The 15,695-nt window shown below is 37.0% G+C and overlaps 1 protein-coding gene across 1 annotated transcript; it reads right to left on the bottom strand.

Annotated features, from left to right (window-relative positions):
* Positions 1 to 11,522: 11,522 nt before the first annotated feature.
* On the bottom strand, positions 11,523 to 14,072 carry LOC149062879 (uncharacterized). The gene is made up of 3 exons (XM_089216244.1): positions 13,827 to 14,072; positions 12,154 to 12,310; positions 11,523 to 12,057 (listed from the first exon to the last, which is right to left on the bottom strand). Exons 1-3 carry the CDS (start codon positions 13,981 to 13,983, stop codon positions 11,523 to 11,525), a joined length of 849 nt encoding a protein of 282 aa, XP_089072370.1. The 5' UTR covers positions 13,984 to 14,072.
* Between the last annotated feature and the right edge of the window lie 1,623 nt (positions 14,073 to 15,695).

Here is a 15,695-nt window from a genome sequence, read left to right as displayed (position 1 = left end):
TTTACAACTTAAACTAACTATACATATTTAACTATTAAACTAATAGTGCTATGCTGCATGGCCACATGGTTTAGTAATTTATTTCACAAGTTTTAAAGTTTTTTATCAGTAATCAGTATTGATTTTTCTTTACTATTATCATTAATTAATTAATATGATATTATAATATTTTAATCAATTCTATTATCTCATAAGACCGTGGTCATCATCAAGGTGTGTGGTGTTAATGGAGGAAAACCGTCTCAACACTAACAGCCAACGTGTCTGACAGAAAATCAGAAGGTTTAAAAAGAAGCAAAGAACGAATTCAAATAACAATAGTTTATTGCACAGCGAACAAACAATACTTTATAACCATATAATTATTACTAACGCGCGAGTCGTTACGACAGCGGTAGGTACTAGGCAGTTCGATCGAGAAGAACAACTTTAAAGCATACCGGAAGCAAAAAAGGAAGGGAGGAGCCGCGGCGAGCGATCGTGGCTTCGAGCCGGTAACGGCGAAAAAGCTATCGCGCGCGGCGGGAGAAAAAGTGCACTAAAAGTCGTAGCGGGCGACGTAACAAAGAGAATAAACACAAGTAAAATAAGTTAAAATAATTCACGCAGTGAAAAATACAAGGAACATAGCAAAAAATACAATAATAAAAACGTTTACAATGTGATACATAAATACAAAGTTAGGAACAAAATGGTAACGACAATAATAAACGGACGCGCTAGCGTAAGTGGTGATAACACGTCGTAATCACCACATTACTCCCCCTCGGCGAGAAAAAAAACGGACTCGTTTTTGTGAGGAAATTCGACTGATTGCGCGGCGTATGAGTGGTCGGCGACTGGGTCTTCACGCGCGACAAACGCTGGTTTGAGCCGGTCGATGGAAACCCACGTCGTTGATCGGTGGCGTTGTACCTTGAACGTTTTTTCGCGGCGTTCCAAAACTGCGAAAGGTCCCTCGTATCGTGGCTGGACGGAGTCGATTCGAAGAAAAACATGACTAACTTGGCTCAAGTCGTCTGGTACGAACGTAGCTCGTCGTGTGTTGTGGTTGGTACCGGGAGTGAAACGTACCTGAGCCATGTAGTCGCGGAGAGCTGCTACCAGTCCGGGCGGAGTAGGTTCCGCGGGCGCGGCATGAAACATCTCGCCGGGAAGTCGAAGTGTCGTGCCGTAGACCAACTCGGCTGGAGCGTATTCGAAACCAGCCTTTACGGTGTTGCGTAGAGCGAGCAGAACGATTGGCAACTTCGTAGACCACTGCGCCGATCCGTGCGCGGTGAGCGCGGACTTGAGCGTCCGATGAAAACGTTCGACCATACCGTTTGACTGAGGGTGGTAGGGCGACGTTCTCGAGTGCTGAATGCCGAATGTCGAAAAAAGTGAGCGTAACAACTCGGATTCGAACTGTCTTCCCTGATCGGTCGTGATGATGTCGGGAACGCCGAATCGAGCGATCCAGTTCGTGGTTAGCGTCTGTGCGACAGCGTGAGCTGACATGTTCTCGAGTGGCCAGGCTTCCGGCCAGCGAGTGAACCGATCGACGACGGTGAGCAGGTACTTACAGTTGTTGGATGGCGGCAACGGTCCGACGAGGTCGACATGAATGTGACCAAATCGTCGTTCGGGCGGCGCGAAAGGTGTGATCGGAGAAACGACGTGTTTGTTTACCTTTGCGCGTTGGCATGGTTCGCAGCACCGTGTCCATCGCGTGATGTCTTTGTGCATGTCCGGCCAGCAATAACGAGACTTGATGAGACGTAGTGTGGCGCGGTTTCCGCCGTGCGCTAATCCATGCAGCGCGTTAAACACTCGACGTCGAAGTACGGACGGTACAAACAAACGAGCGTTGCCGGTCGAGTAATCCGCGTAGATAACACCGTCGGGTGATACGCGCGGTTGAAGGCGGAGGGAACTCGTATTGGTACCTGTGATAAACTGCTGTAGCTGCGGGTCGGCAGCCCACTGTTGCATCGTCGGCAGTACAGCTGTTTCGGCGATTTCGATTCGTGATAACGCGTCTGGTACGACGTTATCAGTGCCTTGAATGTGCACGACGTCGTGTATGTGTTGTGATAGAAACGAAATTTGACGCACCTGTCGATCGATTGTTTTCTCTGATTTGAGCGTGAACGTCAGCGGCTTGTGATCCGTACGCAACGTTGTTCTGCGCCCCTCGATCATGTGAATAAAATGCCGTGTGCCCAAAAAGGCAGCGAGAAGCTCTCGGTCGTACGTACTGTACCTCTGTTCGGCCGGCGAGAGCTTTTTTGAAAAGAAACCGAGAGGTTGCCACTGATCGTTGACGCGTTGCTCGAGAACGGCGCCCACTGCCACGTTAGATGCGTCGGTGCTGAGGCGAAGGGGGGCGTTCTGATCAAGATGAGCGAGCTTGGCGGTGTCGGCGAGAGCCTGGCGACACGCATTGAAGGCGGTCCGAGTGTCGTCGGTCCATTGTAGCGGTCCATCGCGATTTTTGATTTGCGACGCAAGGCTGTAAAGGGGCGCTTGCATCTCGGCGGCGTTCGGAATAAATCGATGATAAAAATTTATTGAACCCAAAAATCGCTGGAGCTCCTTCTTGGTGTTGGGCAGCGCCCATTCGTGTATCGCGGCAACGCGTTCGGCGTTCGGACGGCACGTGTCTTTGTCGATTACATGCCCGAGAAACAGCATTGAGTCGGTCGCGAAAACGCACTTCGCCGGACTGATTGCGACGCCGTACTTTTGAAAACGTTCGAGAACGGTACGAACGTGTTTAATGTGTTCGGCTTCGTCGCGTGAAGCGATTAACACGTCGTCGATATACGCAAACACGAAATCCAGTCCGCGTAGTACGTCGTTGATAAAGCGTTGAAACGTTTGCGCGGCGTTGCGCAGTCCGAAACACATGACGGGAAACTCGAACAAACCGAACGGCGTCGTGACCGCGGTTTTGTGTACGTCGTTCGGGGCGATAGGCACTTGATGATAGGCCCGTACCAGATCGAGTTTTGTGAAGACGGTCTTACCGGCGAGATTTGCCGTGAAATCGTGTAGGTGCGGCAATGGGTATCGATCGGCGACTGTTACTGCGTTAAGTCGACGGTAGTCGCCGCACGGTCGGAACGTACCATCTTTTTTGGGCACCAACAGAAGTGGACTGGCCCATGAACTCGATGACGGCCTGCAAATGCCTTTTTGCAGCATGAAATCGAATTCTTGACGTGCGATCCTTAGTCGATCGGGCGGAAGTCGGCGTGGTCGGGCGAAAAGAGCTGGTCCCGTGGTATGCAGTTCGTGTACCACTCCGTGTAAAAAATCTGTCGGCACAGGCGATTCACGCGTGACTTCGGGGTAGTCTAGAAGTATGGCGGTCCATTTCGACGGTCTGGCGATGGCACATATCGTGGCACGGGGCGATACGGTAGCGGGCGTAATTTTCACCGAACTCTTTACCGCGAGGTCGACGAGGCGGTTTCGGCGGATATCGACGAGCAACCCGTAGTAGTGCAGGAAGTCGGCTCCGATAATCGACCGTGAAACGTCGGCCACTTCGAAAGTCCAGGAAAAAAGTCGTTTGAACCCGAGGTCGAGATGTAGTTGTTTTGGCCCGTAGGTTTTGATTTGTGAGCCGTTTGCGGCGACGAGTCTTATGTCGGTGCTCGTATTTTGGCCGATGTTTGGCCGTAAATTTGTGGGGCGAGGCAACACCGAAATTTCCGCGCCAGAGTCGATTAAAAATCGACGTCCGGTACGGGTGTCAACGACGAAGAGTCGATGTTGCGGTCGCGCGGCGAGGTGTTGGTGTAACACCGCCGCCTCATGGATTTTTCCCCGTCGCGGGCGGGAAAGTGCACGGCTCGCGACATTTACGTGCGTCCGCGCCGTAGCGATCATGATAGTAGCACCATCCGGCCTTTGGGTTTCCCGAACGTGATTGTGACTGTGATCGGGAACGATCTCGTTGATGACGCGGAGCGCGGTCGGCGTGGGCGTGCGTTAGAGCTGCGGCTTGCGACGTCGCGAGGGACGCGACTTGAGCCGTGAGCGCGTGTATCGCGTTCTCCAGCGCGGTGAAACGCGCGTCTGAAGACTGCGCCTGGACTGGCGCGACTTCCCGCGGCTGGTGGGCTGGTCGTCCCGCTCGCATGATCGTGCGACAGCAAGGAGCTCGGGGTCGGCGCATGCTTCCCAAATCCGATCGGCGCGCTCGGCGAGAAAATCCGTGGTGCCCGACAATCCGGCGATGACGGCCCGTACAGCGGGGGGTAGCTTGCCGAGCCACAAGGCTCCCAGGGTGCTGTCCATCATGCCGTCGGGGTAGACCTCTCGCATGTCACGTAACAGACGAGACGGTGTGCGGTCACCCATGCCTCCTGGCTGAATGATGCGTTGCAAACGTGTCGCCTGTGGAACGGTGTACGTCGTGATCAGCCGTTGTTTGAGAGCGTCGTACGAGGCGTCTGCGCCCAGCAGGTCCATGACCGTGCGAACGCCGTCTTCGTCGAGGGCCTCGAGCACGTGGTTAACGCGCGTCAGGTCGGAACGGATTCGTTTGTTTGCAAACATCGCGTCGGCGTGCACGAACCATTGCATCGGGGACTGACGCCAGAAAGGTGGCAGGTGTACACTGCTGACTGCGGAAACCTCGCCACCGGACGCCACCGTCGTGGTCATGAGCGACGAACTCGTGGTCAATGCCGCCGTTGCCGTATTAGGGCCCGAAATCGGTAAAACGGTGGACGGTGCGGTAGTCGACGCGCCTACGTCGGAGAGCATGTCAGATTACTCGGATGACGACGGATAAAAACAGAAGCACAACGGAAAGACGGTCTGTCTAAACCTCGGAACACGAGATCACCAATGTGCGGAATGTCGCGTAAGAATCGTGGGGGCGAACCACGTGACACGACGTCGAAACGCGGGCGAGAGCCAAAAAACGATGAGACACAAGGCGTGTGTACTCGGCGGCGGTTTCGACACGTGCGTCGTTTGTTGCGAGGTCACCAATGTGGTGTTAATGGAGGAAAACCGTCTCAACACTAACAGCCAACGTGTCTGACAGAAAATCAGAAGGTTTAAAAAGAAGCAAAGAACGAATTCAAATAACAATAGTTTATTGCACAGCGAACAAACAATACTTTATAACCATATAATTATTACTAACGCGCGAGTCGTTACGACAGCGGTAGGTACTAGGCAGTTCGATCGAGAAGAACAACTTTAAAGCATACCGGTCGCAAAAAAGGAAGGGAGGAGCCGCGGCGAGCGATGGTGGCTTCGAGCCGGTAACGGCGAAAAAGCTATCGCGCGCGGCGGGAGAAAAAGTGCACTAAAAGTCGTAGCGGGCGACGTAACAAAGAGAATAAACACAAGTAAAATAAGTTAAAATAATTCACGCAGTGAAAAATACAAGGAACATAGCAAAAAATACAATAATAAAAACGTTTACAATGTGATACATAAATACAAAGTTAGGAACAAAATGGTAACGACAATAATAAACGGATGCGCTAGCGTAAGTGGTGATAACACGTCGTAATCACCACAGGTGTATTGATAAGGTGTCGTCACTTGTTTGATAACTTGATTGAAAACTTTACTACAGATAGTCGTCACCACCGGGAGCGCTGTATGTCCTAAAGAGGCCGATAAACGAACACTTTTGTATAACAAAGCCATAGAAAATTGAAAATATATTATGATTTAAGAAATTAATTTTTAAATTTTTCATTGCATAATGACTTCTATGTTCTAAATTATTTGTATTTAAATACTTTCTTTTTATCAAATACAATTATTAATATTATTAAATATTGTCATTTTTAAATTTCGTATTACAAAAAAAATATATGAAAAATGTGAGAGTTAATTCACTAAATTATCATACATAATGCTTTCAAAGTGTTACAATGAACAAATAATAATTATTCATTATTAATTAATATATTGATTTTTAAATACAATTCATTATTTGTTGATATTGAGGTTAATACTAGTATTCATATTACCTATGTGTTACCAAAATGCATATATTTTGAATACCTTTTTATAAGCATTTATTACTCAGTTGTACCTATCACCATTGATTTTATAATATATTCATAGTTTTTATAGTATATTATAAAATCAATGCTATCACCTATATATTATTATAAATTATTAACCGATATCTTGGGGATAGAAACATATCCTTATGCTAAATGGTTGATAGATTTATATGGTCATCCTAGATCAGTGCTTATTTTCTTTAGACTTTAAGCGTTTATGGAAAAAGTTTAAATACTTAAATTTTAATACTATTATTAATATTTTTCAAAAGTATATTAAAACATTAATTTACTATACATTTTAATAATTTATCTGTGTGAAATAGTACATGTAATTTTGGTATATACCTAATTTAGAAAAAACAATATATAATTTTGATTAAGAGGGCCTTGACAGTTTTACATTAAATTTAGGGAGCCTCATGACAAAACAATTAGAGAAGCACTGTACTAGATTATATTGTAAAATATCTAAATATGTATATACAATAATATGTATATAACTAGATGTCCCGGTAAAAGATCATGTTTGTAATGTTGCATTTTAATTTAAAAACTTCTTATTCATTTTTCAAACATAATTTGTAGTTATTAAAGAAATATATATATATATATACAGACAACATTTTTGAAAAAGGTTGGTTGCTCATTACACAGTCAAATATTAACCAAATATATCATAATGCAATATGTCAAGAATGATATTCACTTGCAAAAGAAAAAATGAGCAAGTTGTTAAAAACAAGAAAACACCAAAAAAACTAAACAATTTTTCAAAATTAGTTTGATGTTTATAAGATAACTATAATTGAATAATATTAAAATATAAATAATAATAATATACCTAATCATATAATAAAATATGCAAAATATTTTAAACATGTTTTTAGAGTTTTTTATGAGCACTAGAAAATAATACTTCACTATACCAGACTACTATTAAAATTAGGAGCAGAACCATAATAGATTTAATTTAATTTAAAGATTTTAAGAAGGATGCAAATATCCAAAGAATAAGTGACTTAATTATACATCATATTTTATAGTTGATGTCTACTCGATAAAAAATATTGCAAATGATTAAAATGCAAATTTAATGTATAATTACAGGCTCCAATTTATTATGCCAACTCAATAAAAAAAAACTTATTATGATTCATTGTTTTAGTAAATACTAAACTTCAATTTAAAAAAAAATAGCATTATAATTCGTAATTTTTAAGACATTTTGCATTTAAAAGTATGAATACATAGGCCTTCCATAGGACAGGAAGCGCGCTCTGGTGACTATAGAACTGTGGTAATATTTTCAATCAAGAGTGTATACGTATAGGGGTCCAGAGTGACGACACCTTATCAATACACCTTGGTCATCATAGATAATTATAAATAATGATAAAGGTATCGCCAAATATCGGTAACTGTAGGTTATAGTTTATTTAAAACAAAATCATGAATAATTGTAATAACTAGTTTTTCCGATTATTCAAGTTTAGTCTTATTATTATAAGTTATCTAACCGACCTCATAATTACAGTACCTATACTACGAAAACACTTACCAATATGCCTACAGATTTAGTGTATACTAAAGAGTAATGAGTAATATTTATACCATATACTTAAAAATAATAATCATAAATCAACTAACAAACATGAAAGAATTAAAAAATAAAATTACATTTTCAAATACAACCAATATTTTTGTTATTATAACCAATTTAACTGAAAAAATAGGCAACAGTAAGTTAATTAAAGACCAAGATATACCTTCAATTAGAAAAGAATTCAAGCTTTCAAGATGTTTCTATTATTGTTTATATGATGTATCCTTAGATGAAACATGTACAGTGTACACCAAGTCAGTAGATATACAAAATATACGTTATTGTATATTACTTCACAAGTTTTAAAGTTTTTTTTATCAGTAATCAGTATTGATTTTTCTTTACTATTATCATTAATTAACTAATATGATATTATAATATTTTAATCAATTCTATTATCTCATAAGACCGTGGTCATCATAGATAATTATAAATAATGATAAAGGTATCGCCAAATATCGGTAATTGTAAATTGTAATACGATTATTATTGTTCTATGGTAATATTGATTATGGAGGGGATTTGGTGCGACAGTCAAGGTCAACAAAACGTAGCTTTAATGGTTAAATTAGCATAAAGGTGTAATAGCACTAATAGCTCGACATTCAATTAATGAGGTTCAAAGCACAACAATTATCAATATGTTTAATGTTAGGTACCTTAGGTAGTTAGTTCGAACGGTATCGAATTTATCAGTTATAGCTTCTGGGCTTTACAAATTAAAATTTTCTAGCGGTACCGACTTTCAACCACCAATACTTTGAGGAGCTGTATCTCGCAAACGAATCATTGAAAAATAAAAATGTTAACGCGTAAATTCACAATAAAAATGGGATTATTAATTCATGATATTTTTATTATATGTTACCATTTGAAAATCAAAAGTTGATAGTGGTTTCACTAATAAATATAAGGGTGAAAAAAATTAAAATATTATACGGTTTTAGAAAAACATAAACCTAGAAGTTTAAAAAAAAAAAAAAAAAAAAAAGTTAATACTTTTCGAGATAATTAGTGTACCCACTTAAATGGATCACCCTGTATACATATTGTACATATTTTTGTTTACAACTGTGTAGATAATAAATATATTTGCGTTAAACATTTTTTTTTATGATTTTTTATACGAGTACAATACAATACTCATAGAAGATAAGATAAGATATTATAAATAGTTACTAAAAACAACGCTTGGTTCATATTAATTTAAATTTAAATTAATACTCGTATGTCGTTTTTAAACTATTTAAAATTATTTTTCATAAACAAACGATATATATTTTTATAAAAAAAAAGGTAATTACCAGATTCGATTGTGTGGGTCGATGTTGAACAAACGGACGAATAAAACTGTTCATCTGATCAAACCAAAATACTTTTGGCTTGTATATGTCATCTATACCTTTTCCAGACCTTGCACTGTCTGATATTTTTTTTAACTCCTGACAGAAAGAGCTTCTTAAATTTTTGAATTTTGCTGCAACTTCTTTTGGTCCAAATCCAGGAATATTTAATTCATGACTTATTCTCTATCTGCGGCGGCTCGTAAATCTCTATCACGGTATTCCTCCAAACTTGGATCATATAACACCTTTTCCCATCGAATATAACTCCAAAAAACGCGTAGTTTCACTGTCGTTAAACTTAATAATTCCACGTTGCTGTGACGACATCTTGGCTTCACGAATGGTATATCACGACTGAAAATCAAACACGTTTGATCTATCCACGCTTGAGTCGTGCGCCGTTCCTCACGAAAGAAAGTTTAACGACTATCCGTTCACACAGAAGTGTATTTCACAAAAGCGTGGTTCACTGTCGTGATTAACCCCTCGTGGGAACGCAGCATTAGTGGTGCGGTCATTCCTAACATGCCTGCAGTGATGCTATTCATTGCGACCAAAAACATTGTAATTAACATTTTCCATATAAAATTATATGGTGATATTATAACAAATCAAAATATCTACGTAATAATAAACAATAATAATAATAATAACACAGTTAAGTAAACAACTAGTATTAAAGTCTATTGATATATTCTCCTACGATGCATATACCAGAATATTACGATACGATAAATTTTAAACCTTGTTGTGTTTTTGGGAATGTGCAGAAGATAATTCCACACATTTGCAATGCATCCTAGATTAGGTTAGGTATGGCCCAACAACATAATTTGATATGTTGGATTAAATAATGGTGACTAAATACATGCTTAAGGCGTATTGAATATTGAAATAGCTAAATTAAGGATAGTTAAAATAAGTACAATTAAATTCCATTGAGATAGGTTACCTTGCTATGTTAAAAACAATACTGTCTAGTTTGTGGATGAAATATAGAAGCATATTTTTTTCTATTTTTCTATTGTTCATTAGCATCTTATTTAAACTTGAATATTAAGAAAGTAAACGCAGCTTATTAAAATAAGCTCTGTAGGATTCAAATAGATATGGAGCTTTAATTAAAAGTTTTCATAAATGATGAATAACTTGTTAAATTTATTGAATAGATTAAATTCTAAATAATTACTGATGTATATGATGTAGAATTGGAAATTGTCACAATTTTTATTATTACAGATCTAAGGAAAGAATACTTAACGTTTATAAAAAGTATGTACAATTTGTAAATTAATAATCTGGTGTTAGAACGATGTTATAATTTTTCTTATATAATACAATATATACACGATAATAAATAAATAAGTATGGAGTTGTAGTGGCCGGGCGGATTAAAGGTACGATTCCTATGGCACGTCAGACGCGTGCGGCTGACGCTTAGCGTCTGATGCACGCGTCTGACGCGTGTCGGCGCGATTCCCATGACGCGTCACTGCGTCAGTTGTGTGCAGTCGTTGAGAAGGAGTAGACGTCTTGGCTAATTTTTTATTTAATCAAAAAATATTAGGTATATCATAACCTGTACTTTTAAAGTATAAATATATTTTTAATTAAAAAATTCAAAATGAGCCAACGTGAGTTATTGTCATATCTTCTTCTTGAAGAAATTGAAGAAGAAGAATTTCTCATAGAAGAATTATTAGTAGAACAGGGGAATGCAAACGAACATCCCTTATTTACGTCAAGGCCAGAAGAAGGATTTTTTGAAATATTAGTTAACCGGCATTTAATACACGATGACAAGAAATTCCGTGAGTTTTTCAGAGTGAATATTGATCAATTTAATTACATTTTGCAATTGATTGAAAACGATATCACGGTAGATTCTTCAAATCGACATCCATACCCAATAACTGCAGCGGAAAAATTAGCCCTAACATTGCGGTAAGTAAAAAACATTAGGTTATATTATATGCAATATGTGTTTTAAATAGTATCATACTTGTGCCATAATTTATTTAAAATGTCAACCATAAAATTATTGGATATAACCATCAAGTCATAGGAATATTGAATTAGCAAATTGAAAAAGACGTAGAGTAAAAAAGTTTGAAAATTTAATTGAGGGCTCCTAATATGTTGTTTCAAAGGCAGATGAAAAATATTAAAAATACATGGGCATGATTTTTTTTTTTTATATGCATAATTAAAGTTTGAATTTTGACAAAATTATAATTATTAGTTAGTTAATATAAATAAATTAATTAATACCATCCATTACAGTGACTCATTTTCAACCTACTGTACAGCAGAGCGACGCCCACTTGTCCAATTTTTTTTTTATTTGTGTACGTCATCACCGTTTAGAACAGTAAAAATATTTAAATCATCTTCGACAAATAAATAAATAATAATAATAGCATTATAAGGATTATAATTATTTTAGGGATGTGTCATATTCATACAGGTATAGGTAATTATAATTTATTTTAATCAATTATAGATATTTTATTAACATAATCGTAAATAATATAAAAACTATAATTGTTCGTAGTTAGGCTCATAATGGGGATTGACTTCGCTTACATTTTCATAATCATTAACTTCCACACTTTTCAATGACTGTGATGAGAAACTTGTACTTGGCGCCGGTGAATATTGTGGTAAATTTACGAATGTATTGCGTGTTTCTAATTCAAAGACCATTTGAAGCGACTTCATTTTTGCTTCATTGATCAATGCTGGACTTAGTTTTTTGACAGACATCGCGATACTTTTAAAAAATAAATCGATGTCATCTTCACGATTTTGAGCAATATTCCTCATGATGTCATTTCTCTCAACACGCCTATCTTCTAGAAGCTGTATAACTTTGTCATTATACTTTTGACGCTTGCTTTTTGGTTGTTTTTGCGACTTCGAAGTTTGTAGAGTAGGGTCTTCATTTGAATTTTCACCGATTGAACAAATCGATTGGTTATTAATTTCCTCTGGTACCTGCAAGTTGTCGTTTATTTCTGTACTCGAATCATCGTCTCCACCTTCCTCACAACACTCAATATTTGATATGCTACTGTAAATGAAATGTAATATATATAAATATTTAATTTAATTCATAAACCAAACATAAAAAAAAAACCAAACCAAACATTCAAAAATAAATACTCACTCTCGCTTGTAATCAGCTTTTCCAAGAAACGTCAGCATATCAGCTAAAGGCCAATGCTTAGGTTTACTTAAAGCAGATGATCCAGTTCCCATTCCTTTCTTCACCCTTTTATGGTACGTGTCCTTGATGTTCCTCCACCTTTTTTTACAATCCTCTACTGCAAATAAAAGTAACAATATAAGTACTAAAAGCTGACAAAACAAAAAAAATACAGCAACAAACTTAATTCGTAAATTTAATGACAAACTATTTTTATTAGACATACGATAAACCTACTTATATTATTTAATTTTTATTATTTATATAAATAATTATCATATCGTTTAAAATGTAAAGTCAGCTGAATATAGTTTATAATAGGTAATAGGAAAAAATAAATAATATCATTGATTATAAATACTATAGTATTTATAATCAATGATAATATTATATACGATAATTTATTATATCGTATAATACTATTAATACTACTAATACTTATATAATAATCTAATATGTTATTTATACCATTTTGGTTGGGTCAACTATTGAGTCAATATTGAAGTATAAATAAATTGTTAGTATACAACTGCACAAGAATGATATTTTAAGCTCGTTTGTACCAAACATCGTATAAATAATTATATTAAACAGGAAATTATTATCGATAATAATAAATAAAATATTTTCTAATTTTAGGTTTATGTCAACTGGCGAATCGTACCACTCACTGCAATTTGCGTTCAGAATATCGGCTAGTTACATTAGCAAAATCGTAAAAAATACACTTAGAGTCTTAAAAGAAAAATTAAGTCCTATATTTTTACCGTCGATCAAATGTGATGAGCTGAAAGGAAAAGCTGAAGAATTTGGACAAAAATGGCATTTTCCTAATTGTGTAGGGGCAATCGACGGTAAACACGTTCGCGTGTTTTGTCCTAAACGATCAGGATCACTGTACTATAATTATAAAAATTTTTTTTCTATTGTCTTACTAGCTGTTGTAGATGCAAATTATAAATTTATTTTTACTGATGTCGGATCATATGGTAAGGAGGGTGATAGTGGTATATTCGACAAAAGTAATCTAGAAAAGCTGTATAGAAATGGGAATTTATTCCCTCCACCCTGTAAGCTACCAAATTCGAGTATTGTATTGCCACACGTTTTTGTAGGTGACGAAGCATTTCGCTTGCATACAAATATGATGAAACCTTATTCTCGTCCTGTTGCAAGTATAGACAATCGAAAGGCGATTTTCAATTATCGGCTCTCTAGAGCTAGAAGAGTTTCGGAAAATGCTTTTGGCCTACTAAGCCAAGTTTTTCGTATATTTTATACACCAATTGCCTTAAAGCCCGAGACCACCGACAATTTGATTGTTGTGGCATGCTGCCTACACAATTTACTAAGAGACGCTTATCTAGAGAAACAAGGCAATCCGTATTATGAACTGGACCCAAATGAGCAACCTCCAACAAAAAGTTTTTTACCACTTTCTAGAACTGGTGGTTTTTCAAATGCCGATGGGTTTGCTGTACGAGATTTATTTATGGAATATTTTAACAGTAATGCAGGAACAATTGCCTGGCAAGATAGTCATACTACAACAACTAATTAATAATATACTAATATAATTATAAAATTTTGTAATACTAATTAAAAATAATTATAATAAATTACAATATTCTTACCAGATCTTTTAACTTGTTCAGCTACCTCTTTCCAAGCATTATCCTTGATCGTCTGATTTTTGTAGAATTTACAACCCAAATCATACAAACAATTGAATTTCGCTACCATTTCCACAAGTTTTTCGTCCTCAGTGACAGTGAAAAGTACTTTTGACATGACGAAAGTACACGAAAAACATATAAGAAAATTATACGAACGCGCGTGCGGCTGCGTCTATACTGCTCACCGACCGGACGGTCCATGCGGCTGACGCGACTTGCCGCCGCCGCAAAGCTGTTGACGCATTTTAGGAAATGCAACCATTGGATAACCTTGAAAGTAGTACCCTGCGTCAGACGCGTGCGGCTAACGCTTTGCGTCTGACGCGCCATAGGAATCGTACCTTAAGGCGTTGGTTGCGATGCGCACCGTCGCCAATTCGAATCCCGGTTATGGGCGTCATCGCTTTCCAGGCAGTTCGCGCTGTCTGGAAAAAAGGCCACCGTCCTCAATCCGGGCATGGCAGAAACCTACGGGTGCCCATTTGAAATTCTGCCAAAAACATTCACGAATTCCAAACCAACAGTTCCATAGTCTAATGACCCTTAATTTCAAAGCCTCAACCAGCAAAAAAAATATTCAATAAATAAATAAAAAAGTACTAACAAATTTGGATAAGTGATGCTAGTTCAAGTTACCAATAGAAGGCATCAATGTTTTAACATAAAACAAAAAAATTTAGAAAAATCTCAGTTTTACAGCTCAATTAAATGTATTAAATTTAACAGGTTACCCCGTGGGATATAATGTACTGATTACAAAATCCAAAGTGTTATATTATGATATGCATAATATATTTTTTTCTTTTTTCAAAGCTTTTTCATAAAATCTAATCCGTCTTGATAAAATGATGTTGACATAATTTAACAAAACCAGGTCATAAAATATTTTATAATTATTAATAATTACATTTTTTTAGATGAAGCTCTTACGTATAATTTATTTATTTTATTTTGTAAAATGTATGTTGTTTGTTTTATGATTTTTATTTCTTAAAAAAGCGAGTAAGTCGTGGATGTCGCTCTGCTGTACAGTAGGTTAAAAGTGGGTTACTGTAATCATTACAGTGTAATCGATGGAATTTAATTTGAATCCAATGATATTATATCATTGTATACGAAAAACTATTCTGAGCGGAAACTGTTTATCTGTATAGGATATATTATAGATTATTAAAAATTTTCAAATCTTAGATTTAAAAAGAAATTTTTTTATGAATTTTCTAGTTTAAAATAATTTGCGAATTTTCGTGATTTTTACGTATGTTGTCGAAATTAAAATTTGAATGCTTGTAAATAAAAATTGTGACTATGTATATCCTTTATTTTTCAACTGCTATTGTAAAAATATTGTAGGCGCCTTGTATTAAATTTTAAAATCTTAGATATAAAAAGAAAAACTTCTATGAATTTCTATCTAAGATAATTTGAACATTGCCGTAATTTTAACGTATTTAGTCAAAATTTGAACTTTAAATGCTTATACAAAAATCGTGTCTATGTATTTTTAATATATTTCAACTGCTATTGTTACAATGTGTTAGAAGCCTTGATTAAATTTTCAAGCTTTTCTACCCAACAAATAAATTTTTATCGATATTTATAGAAAAAAAAACCAAACAATTAAAATGTCAGTTAACAGCTTAAAACAAATCTAAATATTTTGAAAATTGTATCAAATATAGAAAATTTCTATATAAACATTCAGTGAAAATTTCAAGTATCTGCGGTCATTTGTTTTAGAGTTACACCAAAATAAGAAAATCGCTAAATGTGAAATCCAGTGAAAATCCAATGTTGTAAAAATTTAAATTTAAAATGCTCATACAA

The sequence above is a fragment of the Diuraphis noxia genome, unplaced genomic scaffold (genome assembly GCF_037042655.1).
Source record: "Diuraphis noxia isolate RWA-SAM2 unplaced genomic scaffold, SU_Dnox_SAM2 contig0001, whole genome shotgun sequence".
NCBI lineage: Eukaryota > Metazoa > Arthropoda > Insecta > Hemiptera > Aphididae > Diuraphis > Diuraphis noxia.
Note: the sequence above shows the minus strand (reverse complement) of the source record. Positions and strands in the feature narration are given on the sequence as shown.

What these genes read in the sequence shown, in the direction of transcription:
- LOC149062879 (XM_089216244.1), bottom strand. Translation starts at nt 13,983, where the DNA reads ATGTCAAAAGTACTTTTCACTGTCACTGAGGACGAAAAACTTGTGGAA. An exon ending in TGAACAAGTTAAAAGATCTG is followed by an intron (nt 12,311 to 13,826) that starts GTAAGAATATTG and finishes TTTTATTTGCAG; the next exon opens with TAGAGGATTGTAAAAAAAGG. An exon ending in AAAGCTGATTACAAGCGAGA is followed by an intron (nt 12,058 to 12,153) that starts GTGAGTATTTAT and finishes TTTCATTTACAG; the next exon opens with TAGCATATCAAATATTGAGT.